General features: G+C 38.5%; 1 protein-coding gene across 1 annotated transcript in view; it reads right to left on the bottom strand.

Annotated features, from left to right (window-relative positions):
• Stim2 (stromal interaction molecule 2) overlaps positions 1 to 23,364 on the bottom strand; it is a 138,800-nt gene that overhangs the window by 49,015 nt on the left and 66,421 nt on the right. The window contains exon 5 of the mRNA XM_055623802.1: positions 1,435 to 1,549. Coding sequence (XP_055479777.1) covers positions 1,435 to 1,549 — 115 coding nt within the window. The remainder of the gene's footprint in view (positions 1 to 1,434; positions 1,550 to 23,364) is intronic.

Raw genomic sequence — 23,364 nt, 5'->3', positions numbered from 1 at the left:
ATTGTAGCTCTCTACCGGAAAGGCTATGAAAGGCTGTCCTTTTGTAAAACCAAGGCTACAAGTCTACAACAATTTACATAAGCAAAATAAATGAAAAACATAGACAGTGATATTTTTGACATCTCCTATCTGCCTTGACAAGATTTTTTCCCCAAGAAAAAAGATTTCAGATATAATCAGCCATGCAGTCTACGACCTGTCAAACTCCATTTGAGTGACACAGCTCCTCCTAGAGAGTGTCCAGCCAGTTCTTCACAGCCACATGTCCACCTTTGTATGTTGCCATTTCCAGATGTTGCCATCAATAATTTAGTAAACTATTTATTTATTTGTTTCTGTAAAAGCCTGGTCAGTTTCTTAGTTTCATTATTCATACTTGGAAAAAACACATGCCATAACAACTCTTTGGCATTTATAAAATGTAAAAAGGGGATAGCTTGGTTAATTGATACTGAAAAACAAAATAAACTGAATAAACTTTTGAAATTGCTTAACTTTTAGTAACTTCCTCATATTAGTGATGAGCTTAGGCTTTATGTCATAAGATTTTTGTGCTGCACAAAATTATTGTCCACAAAATAGCTGGTCAACTTAGAAAAAAAAAAGGAATAAAATACAAATTACAAAAATTTCTCCTGCAAGTTCAGGAGTCCAATTATAGTGTCACTTTTTTTATGGTTTCAGCTAACAACAGTCCATCTCATTATGAAAATATTGATGAAAAATTCTAGAAATAAACAACTCAGTAAGTGTTAAATGAGTGTCCTAAGTAGTAGCACAAAATCTCATGCTTTTCTGGCAAGAATGTAAATTATTCCTTTGTCCAGATATCTGCACAGTAAACGCTACCTGCTCTGGTATCAGTTAATAAGCAACATGCCTCAGAACTTTTATTTATGATTCAATGTTACAATTGTTCCACTTGTTATTTATTATTGCTATTAATCTCTTACTGTGCCTAACTTATGACCTGTACTTTGTTGAAGAAGTATATACCTATCAAAAACAACATGCACCAGCTATCTTCACTACAGGTCTTGGCACACAGCCTTGGTACACAAGGGAGACTACATTAGCACAGTTCACAGAGGACTTCAGGAAGATTAAAATTCCTGGGCTCCTGAGGACGTTAGACATTCACAACTGAAGAGAAAACCTGTTTCCTTTTTTTTTAACTTGATAAAACATTTATAAAAATACTATGTAATACTCACATGATGATCTCAAACCAACATTATCTTATTCAGTCTATCAAATTATCTAAAAATAACCTGTAACTTAATGGATCTAAGAAAGTTTTTTTAACGTAAATATTCTCACAGAAACATGATCTTATACTAGTTCTGTATAACTATATGCAATTAGTAGGGCTGCCAATGAAAGCAGAGCAGAAGCAGACAAGCAGAGAGGCTCCAGACTACTGCACAGTTTTACCTTCTGATGTTTTCCACTGTTTCCACAAATCCTCAACAGTTATGTGCTTATCTTCCCTGTGAAGATGGCTATGTTTATTTGTAGCATCTTTATATTTCATATCTTCTCTGATAAACTATAAAAGAGAAAACATCGAGTTAAATATAAGTAAAATCCTGATAGACTAAAACAAACAAACAAGTAAAAAATTACATGTAGTGACTTTTTTAGATACTATACACTGCTGGGATTTTAAAGACATTTTCTCATGATGGTTAAACACACAAAATGTTTTCTAATCACAAGAACACAGGAAGTAAAAGTTTTTCTTCAAAGTTCATGACTCACTATATATTAGTCTCAGTACATATTAGTAGATGGTTATACTGTATGTAACTACACATTGCCACAAATAAAGACACCAAAAGCCATAACATCTAAACTTCATGATTGTCCTGTAAGGAAAGCACTATTTTTGTTTTATAAATGGGAAACCAAGGCTGAGGGAGGTTAAGTAACATGCCTGAGACTAAAACAATGGACAATCACGAAAGAGGGAGAAAACGGGGAACAAGACAGGAGCCTACCATAGACAGCCTGAGAGACTCTACGTAGCAGTGTATCAAAGCAGATGCTGAGACTCATAGCCAAACTTTGGGCAGTGTGCAAGGAATCTTATGAAAGAAGGGGGAGATAGAAAGACCTGGAGGGGACAGACAGGAGCTCTACAAGGATTGCAACAGAACAAAAACAAAAGAAAAACAAAACAAAACAAACAAACAAACAAAAAAACAACTGGGCCCAGGGGTCTTTTCTGAGACTGATACTCCAACCAAGGACCATTCATGGATATAATCTAGAACCCCTGCACAGATGTAGCCCATGGCAGCTCAGTCTCCCTAGTAAGTGGGTTCCCTAGGAAGAGGAACAGGAGCTGTCTCTGACATGAACTCAGTAGCTGGCTCTTTGATCATCTCCCCATAAGATGGGAGCAGCCTTACCAGTCCACAGAGGAAGATAATGCAGCCAGTCCTGATGAGACCTGACAGGCTAGGGTCAGATGGACTGGGACGAAGACCTCCCCTATCAGTGGACTGTGGGAGGGGCATGGGAACAGACAAAGGAGGGGGTTACAGCTGGGATACAAAGTGAATAAATTGTAATAAGTAAAAAATAATAATAATAATAATTAATTAAAAAAAAACAATAGACAAGTATTGAGACTCCAAACAAAGTCATAGCTACAGTCAAGCACATAGTTCAGCTACTGTCCCAATGGTACATTTCTGACAATCAGTGATGACATATTTCCAACTATGGCTAACACTGATTTCAATCACTTTTTACCATAATTTTGTATTCTTCTACTGTCTAAACTATTACTCATAGGAAAGCTGGCTACGATGTAATAACTAGCCTTTTTATAAACCTATACATAGCCTTATTAATCATGTTAAAATATTTAGAGAAAAAGCAGCAAACTTAATCTCTGCTAAAAATTTTAAACAGGTCTTTACTATTTCTTTTCCACTGCCCAACAAATAAAAAGCGAATTCTATTATATGTACCCTATAAACCGTTCTTTAGGCTTTATCTCTTCAAACTTCCTCCAAATAACACCACTATTATAATTATACAAAAAAAAAAGAATAAATTGTACTTTCTAACGCAACATTTCTTTTTTTTTTTTTCTTGTTTTGTTATTTTACTTGGTATCTATATTGACCATTCCTTGGTTTCAATAAACTATTCCTTGGAAGAAGTCCAGAGCTGAAGAGAAAATTGAGACCGAAAACCGTGATGATAGACCAAGCAGAGAGGAAGTCAGTCTTGGAAGCAGTCCAGTCAGCTGGAACAAATAGCAACTGTTCCATTTATGGGACACACATCCAAAAGAATGTCCCCGGAAATGCTCTTTACTGTGTGAGCACTAATAACTGAAAAGGGCAGTTCTGTGGTTTCAGAAATGAGCTAATTTCCATGTAGATGAGCTGTGATACTTGTTAATATTTGAGAAATTACAGAATGAGAGAGAGAGAGAGAGAGAGAGAGAGTGTGTGTGTGTGTGTGTGTGTGTAAACATGTGCTTAACAAATCAAAGGAGGTGGCAGTAATGGAACACTTGTGATATGGAGGAAAAGCGGGAAAAAGTGGAAAGGAAAGTTTAGGTGCAAAGAGGGACAGAAGAGCAAGGCAGAAAGGGAATGATGAGAATGATAATACCACTAAGAATCTAAAAACTGGAGGTTTCATTTGCAAACCTACGACTTTATAAACTTCATATGTATTTTTTTTTTCATGTAGAGGGTTTAATCAGAGTTTCCCTACACAGGATAAAATAGGTTATCAAATAAAAACCCTAGTCCCAAGTGTCAGATACCTCCTCTGGAGTTGTTTGGGGTGTTCCAGAAACTACCAAAATAATAAAATAATCATTTTCTTAAAGAAATCTAAGTAAAAACTAAACAGGTAGAATTATACTTTTTCTAGTATTATCTAAAAATTCTTTTGCCTTAAAAAATTGATGATAAGCTGGGCAGTGGTGATGCACTCCTTTAATCCCAGCACTCAGCAGGCAGAGGCAGGAGTTCAAGGCCAGTCTGGTCTACAAAGCAAGTTCCAGGAAAGCCAGGGATACACAGAGAAACCAACCCGTTTTCAAAAACCAGAAAGAAAATAAATAATCACAGGATAATAAAACTTGCTACAAATAACTCAAAGGCACATTCTCCACCTTAAAGATCTTTGCTATTCTTACCAGAGAACATAACTAAAAAACACAAGAAGATTTATTTCCTGTAGAAAGAAGTAGAAAATGTTAAAGTGAACTGACCATGTGCATATGAAAGCATATCTGGTTCCATTAAACTCTTTTCTCTGTCCACAGAATACACAATTCTGCTGCTCAGAATTCTCTCAGGCATTACAGAAAAGTACTGATTTGATGAAGAAGGCCAACTAGAGGAATTTTGAAAATAACAAATAACTAAAAATACATAAGCAAAAGACAACTATCTTCTAGCTAACTGAAATTTGAAAGGAAAATCTGAAATTCAATTAAGTAAATAGTATCCCTGGTAGAGATGTCCAATCATATACAAACCTACTCCAAGAAATCCTAAGATGACAATACTAATAAAAAACTGCTCTATGAATAAGTACTTACTGAATATACTTTTCAAAGAGATTCACACAGATGACTCTACAAAGTAAACTCTTCTAGTACCACTATAAATAAAATACATTGCTTTACCTATCATTGTAGGAATTCATGTCATATGCTCTTTTCCGTTTTGCACCTACTATATATATTTGTAATATTGTTTCTGTGACTCTGCTGTAATAAAACCTAATACGTATTATTAAAACTACTCTCTGGATGTTCTATTTAGTTCCAGCCCTTTCTCCTGGGAACTACTAGATAAATAAAGACCCATGCATATATTCAGTCACTCCTCCCCGAATATATTACCTATGTCCACAGCTACTTAATCAGAGTGTAGATAGCTCCCCTAAAAAGAGGACAAAGTGGAACTATACAAGGATAACAATTTTTTTTTCTCACAGAAAAACTGCAATTAAAATCATGAAAAGCGATGCTCCTTGGCCATGATTCCGGATCTTCAAGGACATAAATACTCTTGATTCTGAAAGCACCATAATACAAGCAGTCACAATGGACCAGATGAAGTAGAACAGATGAAGACAATAAACATGCAGAGAACAAATAATGACAATAGCAGAGATAAGCACAGAGAGCAAGAGAGAAGAATGGAAGCACAGGCCGCACCAGTGTTCAATGACTTCCTACTTTCAGTTCCTAGACTGCACAGGTTTTATTCTGAGTTCATTATACAAATCTGGACCCTTGAAGCCTCAGTACTCAAGAGACATGACTTATCACCCCAGTTAAGCACTCAATACTGTGGAATCTGATACACATTCAAAATCTGACTACTTCTGTCAGACATTTGCAGGCTACTTAACCTCTCTTTTCGTCTCGCACTTTCCAATATTACAGAATTCCACTTCAAATACCTAAAACAAAACATACAAGACTGAGATGTGAAAGAAAACTACAGCCTCTTCGCTGATGATGGAAGAGAGAGAATTTCCCAAAGGACACGTCATCAAAATAATGCAATGTCCAATATCTGAAAAGAGAGCCATTATGGCAGATGGGTTCCTTAGAAACAACTGCAGTGTCTTCTTTTCTTGAAAATATCATAAAGTAGCTTAGTATAGGATCTTAGAAAAAGGAATATACAACAAAAAATTACCATGCCCACTTTGTTTAATATTTATTAATTTGTGTGTGTGCTCATGCACATGACAGCATCAATGTGGAATTTCAGGACAACCCAAAGGAGTTTCTCCTCCTACCATTTGGATTCCAGGATCAAACTCAAGTCATGAAGCTTGGCAGCATTACCTGTTTAACCACCTCACCAGCTACATTCTCACTTCTAAAGTTGAAATACACCAAAACTGATGATCTCAGTTGAATACCCAGAAACCACAAGGTAGAGAGAGGAGGTCCTATGACCATCACAGGTGAGCTGTGGCACACATGTGCCCCATACCAATCACCCAATCAATAAATATAATTTAAAAGTATAAAAACACAAATGGACTATGTTCTCACATAACTAATAACAAAAGGTAAATTATTTAAAATGTGAAAACATGCCTTCAGTTCCTAAGTTCAGCTATTTCAACTCAATGCTAATTAAAACCTGAAAATCACTTGGGCAGTTTACACTTTAACACAAGCATAAGGTTATTCTGCCCAGTCAGTTACAAGCTAACTCCCTGCTGAAATGGCAACAATTCAAAACACTTTTCCTATTCCCTGAGCTACCACAACCCATCTGACAAACCAGAGTTTACCTGTAACAAATACACCAAAATGACCTCTTCAAATCCATTCTCAAAAGAGCTCAGACCCAACAAGCCTCATAATTACTGTCAGCACTAGTAAAGGTTGGTCAGACCTTAGCCATTATTTATAATACTGATTCAATAAGCCAGTCAAATGGACAAAAGATAGATGATTCAAGCAAATTAATTTACAAAAAAGCTGAGGAACACAATGGGTTTTGTTGTTGTTGTTGGGCGGGGGGGGGGGGGGAGAAAGACAGGGTTTCTCTGTGAAGCCCTGGCTATCCTGGAATTCACCTATAGGCCTCAAACTCAGAGACCCACCTGATTCTCCCTCCTGAGTGCTGGGATTAAATGTGCGTACTACCATTGCCTAGTGAGAGAAACAATGTTTTTGAGTTATAATCAGTATGATATGATCTACATCAGTGACTTCTCCTCGATATTATAATTACAATCCAAAATATCTAATAAAATTGACTATGATTCCATTAGTCTGTCCATTAAGAATAGTACTATATAATGTAGAAAAAAATCAAATTAATAGTCCAAATATATAGAAAGAAGACTGATAAAATCTGTGTTCTTATTTCAAAAAGACAAAAAACCGAAAACTTACCTATGAAGACACAGCAACAGACAGAGGCTGAGAGATTTTAACATAGAGAACCCCTAACAGTTGACTTAGTTCTGATGCTTCTACTTTAAATACTTTACTGCAATAGGTTTATTAGCTGACAAGTACTTGTGGCATGTTGAGAAACTTACTATTCAAGTGGGTCCCCTTTTCTCCCCTTTGCTTTCTACAGCTTCACAAATTACATGTCAGACTTAAACTGTGTACTGGTCTGAGGACTGTAATGAGAGCTCGCCATCATGTTCCTCTTCAGTCCAGGATGTGAATATTCCCAGCTGCATGAGTATCCACCCTGTATATGGTGCTTACCCAAGAGTTACTCAGAAGCCATCTCAATATCAAATCTTCTCTCTGGCATCACATGGTACCACTTGTGTTCAAATAACTCTAATTTCACTTGATAATAGCCCCAAAGAGAAGACTAGCAATACCAACAAGTCAGATATGCCAAAGAAAGTCACAAAGTATGTCCTTCAGTGAAAAAGGAAACTCTCACTTTGAGGGGAAAAACTTCTATGACACTGATGAGATCAACCTATAAATTAATATTATAACAGCCCTGTATGTTCAGGAAAAATATACTATATACTATAGACAAGATTCAATGCTATCTGCTGTTTCAGACATCCATTGGGAAATCTTGGAACATGCTCCCTGCAGCAAAGGGGGTGGGGGCTGCTGCTATACTAAGGTAACAATAGATAGTTATCATGAAACTAGAAATGTACCAAAGTCTTTGGCATTAGGAGTTCATCAAAGCCTACCATTAGGTTTTGGCTCCAAGATCCAGAATTCTGTAACAACCAAATTACTAACACGACTCTTTTTGCCATCCTAGAATTTGTTCAAACCAATACCTATGCAACAATGTGAGTCAATATTATATCCAGTTAGCATAGCATCAATAATGTCTAACTATTCAGAAGAAACCTGTGGCTATTTAAGGAGAGGTTACATATTTAAATCTCCATGTTCTACTTGTAAAAATTCTGGTAAGCCAGAATGTTCATTACCAGTACAGATGAAGTTACAGAGACTAGATTTAGCATCCTCCCACACACAGCAACTAAAACACCAGGCGAACTATATGAACACCAACTTTTAAGACATTGGACACAAAGAGCAAAGCATAGTGATCCTGGAGAGATCGGAATCAATAATTTTGGTAGCTCAGGGAATGGGATAAGTGTTGTCCTAAATTTAAAGAAACGATTTCTAGAACATGTTATAAGAAGGAAGAAGCTAGACCCATCAAGCCATTGCTCTCAAAGAACGAAATGCAGAAGTCTGGGCAGTCCAAGGGTGCAAGAGATTAATTACAGGACTATGTGTAAGTGTGGCCTGGACATCTAGAAAGCAGTCTTTCTGCCTTAAACTGACTGACTTAGACTTGTGTAAGCAAGAGGAATAAGCTCAAGACAAGAAAAAATTTAATCTTAGAGCATTAGAGAAAGCAATATTGCTGCTCACACAGGAGGGCAACTGTGTCTATTTCTTTTTTTTTTTTAATTTTATTTTTCTTTTTAGTTACATTTTGTTAACTCTGTGTCCCAGCTGTATCCCGCTCCCTCATTCCCTCCCCAACCCCACACTCCCTCCCTGGTCTCCTCCCTGCCCCTTTCCAAGTCCACTGATAGGGGAGGACCTCCTCCCCTTTCATCTGACCCTGTTTCATCAGGTATCTTCAGGGCTGGCTGCAAAGTCCTCCTCTGTGGCCTAACAGACTGCTCCTCCCCTGGGGGGGGGGGGGTGTCAAACAGCCTGCCCTTGAGATCCTGTTAGAAATAGTCCGTGTTCCCCTTACTTTGGAAAACTACTTGGTTACTGAGCTACCACGGGCCACATCCGAGCAGAAGTTCTAGGTTATATCCATAGATGGTCCTTAGTTGAGTGTCAGTCTCAGAAAAGACCCTGTGCCCGGATATATTTGGTCCTTGTAGAGCTCCTATCCTTTCCATATCACACTAACTCCCCTTCTTTCATATGATTCCCTGCACTCTGCCGCTGTGTCTATTTCAATCAGAGTGGAAAAGCTCCTAATACAGAACTAACCAAAGAGAACACTACTATTGGCTTTGCTTCAGTACTAGAGGATATTAACCCTGAAATGAACTCTATAATGACCCTACCTAAAATGCTCTAAATATGAGCCCCTTCTCTCTACCAATTAAACTTTCTCCAAGGAACTCTGCCGAGTTTTAAAAGAAGGCTTGAGAACATTTATAAATCACAATATACCCTGTACCCAAGATGACAATGCTTAAAATGTGCGGCACTCAGTGCAGTTACTGAGTACACTAAGATAGAGGAAAACAGCAGCCAAAGTCAAAGAGCAATCAAAAGTGAAATAACTGAGAATTAGGGGGGTTTATTTTTTATTTTTTTATTTTTTATTTTTTGGTTAACAATCAACAGTGCATGAGCTGGAAAGGTGGCTCCAGAGGTGGCTGGGGAGGTTAAGCACACATAGGGCTCCTTCCAGAGGACTTGAATTCAGTTCCCAAGGTCCTCGTTAGTCAGATCGCGACCAGCTGCAGCTTCAGCTCCCGAGAACCTGATACTCTCTTTTGGCCTCTATAAAGGCATCTGCAATTATGCACTCACCCCTCCACCAGGCACATAATTTAAATTAAAATAAATATCTGCCAAAAATTTAAAACATAAATAAATATCTACAGCCAGTCTACATATTCAACAAGCTAAGACACATACTAAGCATGTTCAATATACAATAAAAAAAAAAATTTAAACCCAAACCAATATTTTAGACAGAAAATAGTGGATGAAAAACAGAGATTTATGGCTGAGCATGGCAAGCAAAAGGACAAAGAACTGAGTAAGAAGCTGTAGAGAATTCTAAATGAACAAGGATCAGAAAACCACACTAGTGAATAACCTAAAACCAGACACAAACAGGAAGTCTTAAAGGAATCCAGAGATTGGACAGGTATACTTCTCGGAGGAAAGAGATCAAGAAGACAACAGGTGCTTCATCGGACACAATGTAATGTGGAAAATACATGATCAGCACGTATAACATATGAAATTAAAAAAAAAAAACAACTGCCAACTTAAAACTCTTACCCAGAAAAAAAGCTGTCAAAGAAATCAAATACTAGTAGAATTCTGCATTAGAAGTCCTGAATTATAGGACATGTTTTGTTTTAAACCAAACTGTAGACAAAAGAGGGGCACAGATGAAACTCTCAATCTTCATAATGGATTAATGATTATGGACAAGTTAAATACATAGGGAAATGTGTGTAATTTATCCCAAGTCAATGATATTTTACAAAGCTGTTGAAAAAAATGATGTTATTTACCCATTTTGTATAAAACTGCATATTCATACATCTGTAGGCCCTTTTTAGAAAGCAGCCTTAATAACAGTAATCAAAAGGCTAACTCATCATTGCCTTTTACCAACATCTTCAACTTCTTAGAACTTACCATACAGCAATATTCACACAACTACATAACATGTTCAAGAGCTTCCACTATAATATTGTCAAAGTAAAAGGATTTTGACTATGCCAACTGTCCCTCACAAAGACTCATTAGACAAATCAATGAAAAATTGGATGTAACATATATTTCTTTACCCTTAATTTTTTAAAAAAGAACTTGTCAACAGTAACATGACATTTAATGAAATTACATCAATTTAATATAACTAATAACTTTAGTATATTTTTAATGCAAGGTCTAGATAGTTGTCATATACTTAATGTATTTTTAAACAGAATAACAAAGTTATCAGAGCCCACAATATACATTTTCATACTCTCTCTTAACTTCTAATGGAGAGAGGTATTACCTGGATCCACTAGCAATGTCTTTATAACCCCAAGAACACCAAAGAACTAAATTGGTACTACCCAGGGTCTCTAAGAAACAGAAAAGAGCCTCCATCCAATGAACAGCTTATTTTAGTCCACTTTCTACTAGTATATCCAACTATCTAAGGATAGTAATTTGAGGATTTTGGGTAATGATAAAGACAGAGTTTTCTTAAATTTCTAAAGGATAGGAAGATCTTATGAGAGCCTTCACTGCATCCTTTTAGGGCTTAGGGAGGCCTGCGTATTTCCTTTTGTTTACTCACATTAATACATGTAGGAGAGAGTGGTTATTGTGACCTAAATTAACACTTACTATGCCTGGCCACCAAACACTGAAATTCCTGCCACGTGAAGTTGGGGAGAGGCTGGGAAGACAGCTCAGAAGAGGCAGTCCTTGCCATGGAATAATAAGGACCTAAATTAGGATTACCAGCACCTAGCTAAAGCCAAGCATTCCAACAGGCATTTGTAATCCAGTGCAGGGTAAAGGGATGGGGACAGGAGGATGGGAGAAAGAGTGCATCCAGGGTGCTCACTGGTTAGCCAGCCTAGTTGAAACTGAACTCCACATTCACTGAGAGCCTCTTTCTTTCCAACATCCAGATCTGAGTTCTTGGAGACCAGAACATCTTCCTAAGCAAGCTCTCCAAGACAGTAACAGTGATAAAGAAGCAAGGTTGTATCTAGGCACCTACCAGCCACCGCTTCAGCAGCAGATATACTCAGAACTCAAGGCATGGCCATGAGAACGAAACATCAGGTACTCAGAAACCCAAAGTCAGTAGTGATCCTAAAGCGATCATAATTTTTGTACCAGTTCCTCAACTAAAATCTTTCCAGAAAATCCAAGCTTACCTCTTCATGAACTGGAGAAGTTCAGTAGGAAGCAGGTATTCATTATTGCTCAGAGGAGATTTCTGTCTAAGCCAACTCAAAACAGCAAGAGAAAACTAAGCAAAAGGATCACAGAGGCCATACACACCCTGAATGTTATGTGGGATGACAACCTTGAGGATTTAGTCTTCTCAGGTGAAACTGAGAGCAAGAGGTTCTGAGTAAAAGTGGACAGCGAGTGGCTCATAAAGTGTCACTTAGACAGAGCTCATGGAGGGAATGGGGTGGGTGACAAGGACACAACTCAGACAAGTAGAGCACATGGTTGACACATCTTCTGATGAGTATAAGAAGCTCATGGGCAAGGGTCTGAATTTTGATTTCCACAGTTTCAACTGTAAGTATAAATGAGTAAGTAAGTATTCCCAAAGAGGGAGATCCATGACATCAATCTGCGTGTCCACACGCACACGCATAAGCATGCCCGCTTACAACTCCACACATTCAATGCACCACACTCATTGCTTCCAAATCTGAACTGATAGTTTGGGGGGAAATTTACATTTCTAGCTTGAAGTGCCTTTTATAATTTGAACTAGAGCTATATGGTTTCATAGATGAGGATATCAGTAATATATTTAAGTTAAGAAGTTCCTAATTTCAATGGAATTAAGTTTGTTTTTTTGTCATTAATATGTGAACTACCATCGGTATAAAAACTTACAATATGAAGGAACTGCTTCTGCTTCTCTTTGATACTGGGACTGTAACTTACAGAGCACCAGCAATAGAGGCAGATCAGATTCTGTCTGTCTATGAACAAGCATGGCCCTACAGGTTACTGCTAGTTCCTGTCACTCAGAAAGTAAAGTGCATTATTAAACACACACACAAACACACAAACACACACACACACACACACACAAGGCCAACAACGAAGAGAGGTAATGAAGCAGAAATCAGGACACAACACTTAAGTTAAAGAAGACTTTTACATATCATGAAGAAGATGTTGCTGAATTTGGACACATAAATCTCACATTCAGGATGCCAATAGATGGTAGGTAAAAGTCTTGAAGCTAGGAAAGATCTCCAAGAGGTGATAGTAACAGGCAAAGAAGTGTAAAAATAGGGAAAAAAATGACATCAGCAAAGAAACTGAAAAGAAGTAGCCTAATACACATAACGTTGGGGGGAAACAAGTGAAAACCAAAGTGCTATGATTAAAATGAAGGCATGTTGGACATGATGCTGGCAAGTGAAGACTGAGAACTATCCCCTGCATAGCAACACCAGCAAGCATCTTGAGAAGGGGCTACACTAAATAACAAAGACAAAAACCTAAGTAGATTTGAAACAAAAAATAACAGAAATAATTCAAAGGTCCTGCTGGGAGGATTTTGTTGTACTAAAAGGAGAAAAAGAGGAGACAGAGAGCCAAAGAAAAATTTTGATTCAACAAAATTTTTATTTTGTGTGTTTACAAAGAAGGAAAAGTAACAGCATGTTTAAGACAATATGGGAGGGTTTCAGAAGGAAATGAAAAAAACCAGCTGTTGGAGAGGTGTTCTAGAATAGGGAGAGGAGAAAGTACATGAGGAAAGGTGCTGATTTTCAAGAAATGCAAACGGAATTCCCAACACACAGAGAGAAGACAGTTTATGGACACATATGCAGTTGGTGATCATCTTAATGGCTATATGGCCTTTGGCAATGTGACAACCCTAACATCATTGGTCACGATCAGATCACTGGCAGGTTTTAAACATATCACAAAATATGGAAAATGCAGTTAGAGAAAAATTACTACCCAATTATACGTAAGAGATTACAAAAGAGAAAATGTTATCACTGTTGTCTTCTACAGATGAATAATGTAAGGATCAAAATGTTTTGCACATCAAATTCACAGACACACAGAACTATGCATTTTTTCAAAACCAAACTGTATACCTAAAATGTATAGCATTATGTTACACATAGATACAAAGGTATGTCTGTTTATCAAAATATCTATATTAAGTTGTATATAAAACATCAAAATGTATGTATTTATGCCCATCAAAATGTAAGGGATATTGGAGGCTTGGAAGGAAGTAGTAGTATAAGATTAAAATACTGTATGCATAAAATTTGCAAAAGATACATTTTTTTTAAAGAGACCTAAGTCATCAATATTTGAAGAAAGTTGGATCCAGCAAGACAGCTCACTGAGAAAAGGCAGCTGTCACCCATTCCATGGAACTGAGCTCAGGCCTACATGGTGGAAGGAAAGAACTGACTCTTGCAAATTGTCTTCTGACTTCCACACACATGCAGTTTTGTGTGTGCATTCACACATAGATGCAAGCAGACATACACACACACATGCATACACACACACACAATGTTAAAAATATTAGAAAACTTTTCTCATTAAGACATAAGTGTACTACTAAAAAATATTTCCTTCTCTCAGGATCTTTAAGTAAATTAATCTTTAAAATCTGCAACAAAGTACAATGGTTGGTTTCTTTACCACTTGAGTTTTGGGGGTGGGATTCAAACAGATCTACCAGTGAGGTTCAGGGTAGTAACCATAGAGCAGTTCTTCAAATATGAAAATCAGTAATAATACTTAGGGATTGCTTTTTGCTTTTTTTTGTTGTTGTTGTTGTTTGTTTGTTTGAGGCAGCTTTGTTATACCCTAAAGAAAAAGATCAATTTTCTTCAATCAGCACATATAACTATGTAGCTAATGTTAGCCAGATAAAAGCAAAAAAGAAAACATTGATACAGGAAATTAGATTGGAAATCAGATCGAGTTAAATTACAAATATAAAAATACCAGTAATAATAACAGAAAACAAAGGACCACTCTAAATTGAAAGAATAGTGATGGAGAAAAAAAAAAGAAAGAAAGAAAAGGAAGGATTTCTACTGAGTTTCTACCTGTACGAAATCTCAAAACTAGCATCAACCTTACAAGGTGCCTTCAAGCTAGGCAAAATCTTCAGCGAAGCTATATCTGAAATCCTAACATGGCTGTACTTTTAACAAGCAAAATTAAACAGGAAAACACAATAAATCATACATAAAATTCCTCTGTGGGCTTGTCTTAGGGTTACTACTGCTATGAGAAAACACACAGACCAAAGAAACTTGAGCAGGAAAAATTATTTAGCTTATGTTTCCACATAACAGTTCAACATCAAAAGCGGTGAGGGAAGAAATTCAAGCAAAGCAGGAACCTGGAGACAGGAGCGGGCACAGAAGGCATGGAGGAATGCTACTTAATGGCTTGCTCCCCGTGGTTTGCTCATTCTGCTCTTTTTAAAATAATTTTTTATTTATTACAATTTATTCACTTTGTATCCCAGCTGTAGCCCTCTCTACCAACTCTCTCCCTCATCTCCTCCCATGTCCTTCCCCAGTCCACTGATAGTAGGACCTCCTCCCCTTCCCATCTGACCCTAGTCTATCAAGTCTCATCAGGACTGTCTCTCATAGTCTTCCTCTATGGCTGGGTCAGGATGCTCCCCCATCAGCTCCCTCAGCAGGCTACTGAGTTCATGGAAGAGGCAGCCCCTGCTCCCCTTATTAGGGAGCCCATTTGGAGACTGAGCTGCCACAGGTTACCTCTGTGCGGGGGTCCAGGATATATCCATGAATGGTCCTTGGTTGGAGTTATCAGTCTCAGAAAAGACCCTGGGCCTAGATTTTTTGGTTCTGTTGTTCTCCTTGTGGAGCTCCAAACCCTTCCAGGTGTTTCTATCTCCCTCTGCTCTCATAAGATTCTATGCACTCTGCCCAAAGTTTGGCTATCAGTCTGAGCATCTGCTTTGATACTCGGCTGGGTAGTCTTTCAGAGGCCCTCTGTGATAGGCTCCTGTCTTGTTCCTTATTCTCACTTTCTTCCAAGGTCTATCCCATTTGCCTTTCTGAATGAAGATTGATTATCTTACCCAGGGTCCTCCTTCTTGCTTAGCTTCTTTAGGTGTACAAATTTTAATATGATTCTCCTATATTATGCCTAATATCCACTTATAAGTGAGTATATACCATGTGTGTCTATTTGCTTCTGGGATACCTAACTCAGGATAATCTTTTCTAGATTCCACTATTTGCCTGCAAAGTTCATGATTTCCTTGTTTTTAATTGCTGAGTAGTTTTCCACTGTGTAAATGTACAATTTCTGTATCCATTCCTCAATTGAGGGACACCTGGGTTGTTTCCAGGTTCTGGCTATTACGAATAAAGCTGCTACAAACATGGTTGAACAAATGTCCTTGTTGTATACTTGAGCATATGTTGGATATATGCCCAGGAGTGGTATAGCTGGATCTTGAGGATGCACTATTCCTAACTGTCTGAGAAAGCGCCAGATTGATTTCCAAAGTGGTTGTACAAGTTTACATTCCCACCAGAAATTGAGGAGGGTTCCCCTTTCTCTACAACCTCTCCAGCATGTGTTGTCAGTTGAGTTTTTCATCTTAGCCATTCTGGCGGGTGTAAGGTGAAATCTCAGGGTCATTTGATTTGCAATTCCCTGATGAATAGGATATTGAACATGCTCATCCTGCTTTCTTTTCTCTTTCTCTCTCTCATTATTATTTATTCACTTTGTATCCCAGCTGTATCCTCCTCCCTCACCTCACCCAGGTCCCACCCTCTTTCCCTCTTCCCCACCCACCATGTCCCTCCCCAAGTCAACTCATAGGGGAGGTCCTCCTCCCCTACTATCTGAGTCTACTACCTGATGACGCCTTTCAGGTTTCATCAAGACTATCTGGATCCTCTTTCTCTGTGGCCTAGTAAGACCACCTCACCACAGGGAGGTGATCAAAGAGCAGGCCAAAGGCTGTCCCTGGTCCCCTTACTAGGGAACCCACTTGGACACTGAGCTGTCCATGGGCTACATCTGAGCAGAGGGTCTAGGTCCTTTCCATGAATGGTTCTTGGTTGATTCATCAGCCTCTGCAGGACCCGCTGAGCCCAGAATTTTTGGCTCTGTTGGTCTCCTTGTGGAGCTCCTGTCCCCTCCAGGTCTTTCTATCTCCCCGTTCTTCAATAAGATTCCCTGTACTCTGCCTGAAGTTTGGCTATGAGTCTCAGCCTCTGCTTCGATACCCTGCTGTGTAGAGTCTTTCAGAGGCCCTCTGTGTTAGGCTCCTGCCCTGTTCCCCGTCTTCTCCCGCTTCCAATGTCTACCCTGTTTGCCCTTCTGAATAAGGATTAAGCATCTTCTCTAGGGTCTTCCTTGTTGTTTAGCTTCTTTAGGAATATAGATCTTAGTATGTTTATCTGATATTAGATGGCTAATATCCACTTGTTTTTTTGTTTTGTTTTATTTTTTTCTTTATTAATTATGCTTTATTCACTTTGTATCCCCCTGTGGTTCTCTCCCTCCTCCTGTCCCAATCCCTCCCTTCCTCCACCCTCTGCATGCATGCCCCTCCCCAAGTCCACTAATAGGGGAGGACTTCTTTTCCTTCCTTCTGATCCTAGTCAATTAGATCTCATCAGGAGTGGCTGCATTGTCTTCTTCTGTGGCCTGGTAAAGCTGCTTCCCCTCAGGGGGAGGTAATTAAAGAGCAGGCCAATCAGTTCATGTCAGAAGCAGTCCCTGTTCCTATTACAATGGAACCCACTTGGATACTGAACTGCCATGGGCTACATCTGTGCAGGGGTCTTAGGTTATCTCCATGCATAGTCCTTGGTTGGAATATCAGTCTCAGGAAAGACCCCTGTGCTCAGATGTTTTGGTTCTGTTGCTCCCCTTGTGGAGTTCCTGTCCTCTCCAGATCTTACTGTTTCCCACTTCATTGTAAGTGAGTATGTGTCTTTCTGCTTCTGGGTTACTTCACTCAGGATGACTTTTTCTAGGTCCAGCCATTTGCCTGTAAATATGATTTCCTTGTTTTTAATTGCTGAGTAATAAGTATTCCATTGTGTAAATGTACCACACTTTCTGTATCCATTCCTCTGTTGATGGACATCTAAGTTGTTTCCAGATTCTGGCTACTACAAATAAAGCTGCTATGAACATAGTTGAGCAAATGCACTTGTTGAATGGTGGAGCATCTCTAGGGTATATGTCCAAGCATGGTTTATCAGCCTGCTTTCTTACAGCCAAGGACCACCAGCCCAGAGATGGTACCACTACAATATGCTGGGCCCTCCCACATCAATCATTAATTAAGAAAATGCTCTAGACAAACAGACAGACTGTGTCTAACTATAAAAGGCCATGAATGCCGAAGTAGGAAGTCTAGACTATATCTAGTAGACTACAGCAGAGGGTCTCAGAGTACGCCTACTGAACCAGCAGGTTCAGCATTCCCAGAGAATTTATGAGAACCTCAACCAGGCCTGCATTATAAAAGAATGAAAATCCCAACAGTTCTATTTTACCAATAGATTTAGAAGCCAGATGCTGGGGTAAAAGTCTGTTAGCTCAGAGAGGCAGAGCACCCAGCTGACCTGATGGGTCAGCTCAAATCCTGATGGAAAAAGCCCAAAAGGCCCACTAGCTCAGCTGATAGCCCAGGAGGAAAAGGGGGGGAAAAAAAAAGCCAGAGAGCTAAAGCTCAAGAGCTAAAGAGCCCTCAACTCATTGTGCCTCCTATTCTTTAATCCCTGTCAGCTGGTTTCTTGCTCCACCTCCTGACCTAGGGTTAACTATATTAAATCCTGTGTAAAGAAAACTCCTGGATTAAAGGTGTGTGCTAGAAATGTCAGAACCATACCATAATCACATGTTTAAAATAAACATAAAGTTCTTAGACTTAAAGGTGTGTGATAGGGTTCAACCACACCAAATAAGAAACAGAGTTTTACAGTTCACAATTTTGGGGTTCACAATGGGATCAAATATCTGCAACAATACTTACTGAATAAGAAACAAGAGTGTGGGTCGAGCCATCTGTGCTTAAAAAGAAAAAAAAAAGCCCTCTGGCAATTGTGACACACACTGAAGTTTGAGATCACTGGAGGAAAAAAAAAAATAAAGTATCATACTCTACATGTTTTTAATCAAACTGTCAAGATGGATTTAAAAGGAAAACTAGCAATGGCCAGGCCAGCTATAAACAAAATAATAGTAAACTCATTACCTCTGAGAATTTAGAAGGCAGAGGTGAGGCTCTAACATGAGAGGAAAACTAAGTAAGCTGATAAATGTGTGAGAAAAACAAACAATTTAAAAGAGAACAAGAAACTTTTTTGCTTTTTTAAGACAGGGTTTCTCTATGTAGGCCTGGCCCCTGGCTCTTCTGTATGCAGACCACACTGGCTGGAGAGATGGCTCAGCCATTAAGAGCTAGACTCACAACCAAAATTATAAGAAACATTTTCTTTAAGCCAGTGATTGAGTCACCCTAAAAGTTCTAGAAAAGAAACAGGAGACAATGTGAGTGGTGGCATCTAAGAAAAGGAGTTGGAGATCAAATATAAGAGGAAATTCTAAACCCGTGTTTCTCAACTTGTGAGTCACAACCCCTGTAGGGGTCAAACGGCCCTTTCACAATTATCCTGCATATGAGATATTTACATTATGATTCAATAACTAGCAAAGCTTCAGTTATGAAGTAGCAACAAAAATATTTTTATGGTTGGGGCATCGCCACAACATAAGGAACTGTATTAAAGGGTTGCAGCCTTAGGAAGGTTGAGAACCACTGTTCTAGAAAGAAGTCCATGGAAGTGACAATTAAATCGATGGACCAGTCTGAAACTTCTAGAAACTAAAAAGGCAAAGAGGCCTAAGGACAAACATCCTACAGAATACATACTGCAGGTGCAAGAAACTGAAGAAGATTGAAGAATGAAGAGGTAACCTCCAGCTCTTTGCAGTTCTGGTCTTCCCCTGGGAAAACTTACCATATCACTCTTCGTCTACTGCTATTTCTAAATACTTATTCCACGTCTTAGAATGTGTGTCAGCCAAGCCTGTAATCACTATAGCCATTTATTTCACAAGTCCAGCACAGGCTCTACAGCAAGCTTTGCCTGAGCAGACAGACTGATATTATATTCTCTAAAAACAGACATCTCCATGGTTCATTCAAATTCCTAGTATGCAATTTGCCAGAATGTACTTTTTATTATACAGTTTTAACATCATATGATCAACTAGATGGTAAACACTGACACTTATACTCATGTTTCATACTGCCCTATACTTAGCATAGTACTACATATAAACAAGAACTTCAAAAGTATTAGGTGTATTATATTTAACTGAATGATCAAATATCAGGCACATTTACTAAACTCTTTTAGGGTCAAGAAAAAGAAAGTAAAAAAAAAGAGAGAGAGAGAATAAAACAAAAATCAAAACATAAAAATCACTCTACTTTTCTGAATAGTATTTAAATGAAGTACTAGAATATACTTATAAGGGGCATCAAATCATGCTGCATATTAGCATGCACACACATGTATACACATATACATACACACACATTAGAGACACTCACCAATTCTACCTCAATAAAGACTAGACATTTTTAGAAAGAAAAAAAAAAACAGATTTAGGAAATCTAAGAAACTACGAAATTAGCTGGACTCAGAGGCGAACACCTGTAATCCCAGTATACAAGAAGGCAGAGGCAAGCAAATCTCTGTGGAGTTGAGGTCAGCGTGGTCTACAAAGAGAGTCCAGAACAGCCAAGGCTACACAGAGAAACTCTGTCTCAAAAAAACAAACCAAAAGAAAAGGGGGGGGGACTACAAAATCTATGAAAGAGTTAAAATCTATGAAAGAGTTTGGGGTTTTTTTGTTTGTTTGTTTGTTTGTTTGTTTGTTTTGTTTTGTTTTGGGGTTTTTTTTGTTTTTTGTTTTGCTATAGAAAAATTATGCAGCTAATTGTTTCTAAAGAATTCAAAAATCACAACTTTAAGAAAGGAAAAAAGAATTTAAACTTCCTGTGTTGATCCCCAGAACGTACATAAAAAAGTCAGACATGGTAGCTTTCAACTGTAGTCCTGCTGCTGGGATGGCAGAAATAAGCAGATATCTGGTGCTAGCCTAGCCTACTTGGTGAGCTCTAGGCATTTCAAAAATAAAAACAAAGAGGATGGCTCCTTGGAAATGATAATGAGGGTTTTCCTCTGACCTCTAAATATATGCTCACACAGATGTACTCCTGCAGACATACACAGACAGATCTACACACACACTTAACTTTATGCATAGGTCTTTCATGTTACTAAAGAAAACTGAACTATATGAATAAGCCTATGAATAAGGCTCTGGGTAATCATATAAATTCTAATAGTACAAACCTTGGCTCAATATTTAAACCAATTTATAACAACTTAGGAAGGGGGGAAACACTGAAGAATTAGGCACAAATGAAAGCAGAATTACCACTAACCCTATGGTGAATGTAATTACATAGCCCTGGCCTGAGAGAAGCTTCATTTACACCTGCTGTCTTGGTGTAATTATTAATAGTACTGTCTTTCATATTTAAAAGTATCCAAGTTTGGATGAAAAACTGTATGGCCACTCTATAATAACAGTAATACAAGATCAATGGTGATGTTACACTAAGACCTCATACTGTTTCATTCATGGAATATGTTCTGTATACATTCAAATTCAGAAAAGGAATACCTCTAGAAAGTGAAACCATATGTAGAACTGTGCTAAACTCTCCAGAAATGTATTATGTAAATGCAATGCCATGCTGTGGTCCTGAGCATCCTCAGAGAGGAAGGAGAGGAACAGGACCAGCAGTACAGCAGGCTGCAACTGTCATGGCCAGATGCACAGCCCTGGTTCACTCCCACTCCTCTGCGCCTGCCAGCCTGTAACAGTGTCAAGTGGGAAATTCTTGTTGAGGGAAATTAAAAATTAATGAAACAGGAATGTGAAATTATTTTTTAAAGGAAACTGTATAATCAGTATGTGATTTGAGTTAAACTGAAAAAAAGATTTCCTAGTTAAAGCAAGGTTGTCATGCCTAGAAAGAGGCAAATGTACTGAGTTGAATGCTTTAATGTTCTCTGATGCCCATAAAAGATGATTCTGGAAGGTCTTCATTCTTTGCCAGATCTCATAGCCATTCTTTCCCAGTTTGTATTTATCTTTTTTGTTGTTATTTTGTTCGTTCTTTCTTTTCTTTCTTTTTTTTCTTTCTCTTTCTCTCTTTATTTCCTTTCTTTCTTTCTTTTTTTCCGAGACGAGACAGGGTTTCTCAGTGTAGCCTTGGCTGTCCTGGACTCCCTTTGTAGACCAGGTTGGCCTGGAACTCACAGCAATCCGCCTGCCTCCACCTTCCTGAGTCTTGAAATTAAAGGCATGTGCCATCACACCCAGTGTGTATTTACCATATTAAGCTCACTGTTCCACAAAAATTATACATACAATGGTGTTTAAGTTCCTGCTTAACCAGAAGGGCCAACTTAGTCTACATGTAACTGAAGCGTTAAATATTAAAGGGGCTTTTCAAATTGCCGATAACTAATGCAACTTCAAGAAAGAGCCTGCTGCAATAAATAAGAATTGTACAGTAGAGGTTACAATAGCATAAACACAGAAACAAATGGTAGTGTGGCCAAGACTCTTTTCATTCCTACCGTGATTGATTTGAAGGATATATATATTCACAGTAAGAAACGCTCGAGGAGAATCAGATCTCTCTCTTTTTAAATACATTGTTTGGAAATTTCATATACATAATTTCATATATATATATATATGAGAGTTGATCTAATGCATCGCCAATTCCTTCCCCTCCAACTCCTTCCAAATTCTACGCCCAGCCCTTTTCTCTCCCAACCTCACGTAGGCTCTTTTAAAGCCACTGAATCCACTCTGTCTGTGGGCGTGAGGCACCCACTGGAGCATGGGCCGACTCTAAAAGCCATGTCCTTCAAGAAAACTGACAGGGCATCAGTCAGTTACTCAGAGGTAGCTAGTAAAAGAGTTGGAATCCCAAAGATAAAGGAGGAAGTTCAGCCAGTGAGTTCTACAAGTGTCACATTAACACTTGAAGAGGCTGGGTACTGAACTAAACACTGGAACAGGACAGGAATTTCACAATTTAAATTAAAATGTCTAGATAAAACTGTAAAAATACTAGAACATTTCATTAAGATCTAGGTCAATAATTTACATGATGGTCCTTAATCATCTAGGTTTTGAACCACCTTACTTCAAAAAACAGCAGAGGATTTTCTCCAGAAAAATATAAGCCTTGCTCTACATTAATTCTACATCTGTATTTTTCACAGAAAATACAAAGAAAAGCTCAAGGTGGGACCTAACAAAAAGCTGAATCACCAAGTACGAGGGAGAGTGGGGTCTTCTGAGAGCGGCACTGCCTACAGTGACAGAGTGCTGCCCAAGAACAAGGGAGCATGTGCTGTCAACTGTCTCTTCAGAGCTCCAGTCATGAAAAAGTAGGACGTGTACACACAGTAAGTTAGCACCAACTTAAAACATAAAGTGCTTCTGCTGCTATCAGCGTCCTCAAGTGACCCTGAAGTTTCCTCAGATATCATAGGCCAAGGACTCGGTAAAGCGCAACATTTAGTTCCACCCCAGGCTTCTGGCTCAGGCAAGCCTGGGGCATGGCTGGAGAACTCTTGTGTCACGCTAATGCTGGTTTTCTCCTGAGCATTCTCTGATTCGTTTTCTGGAGTAGTTTCTCCCCACTGTGCCAATTCCTTTAATCTATTTCTTTTCTCTTGTGAGACCCAGGCTCTGGCTACACAGAGCTTTATCCTTCCTTCCTCTGTAAAGACAGATGACATGTATCCAAAGCA

Source organism: Psammomys obesus, unplaced genomic scaffold, assembly GCF_907164565.1.
Source record: "Psammomys obesus unplaced genomic scaffold, mPsaObe1.curated_primary_1811, whole genome shotgun sequence".
Classification (NCBI taxonomy): Eukaryota; Metazoa; Chordata; class Mammalia; order Rodentia; family Muridae; genus Psammomys; species Psammomys obesus.
Note: the sequence above shows the minus strand (reverse complement) of the source record. Positions and strands in the feature narration are given on the sequence as shown.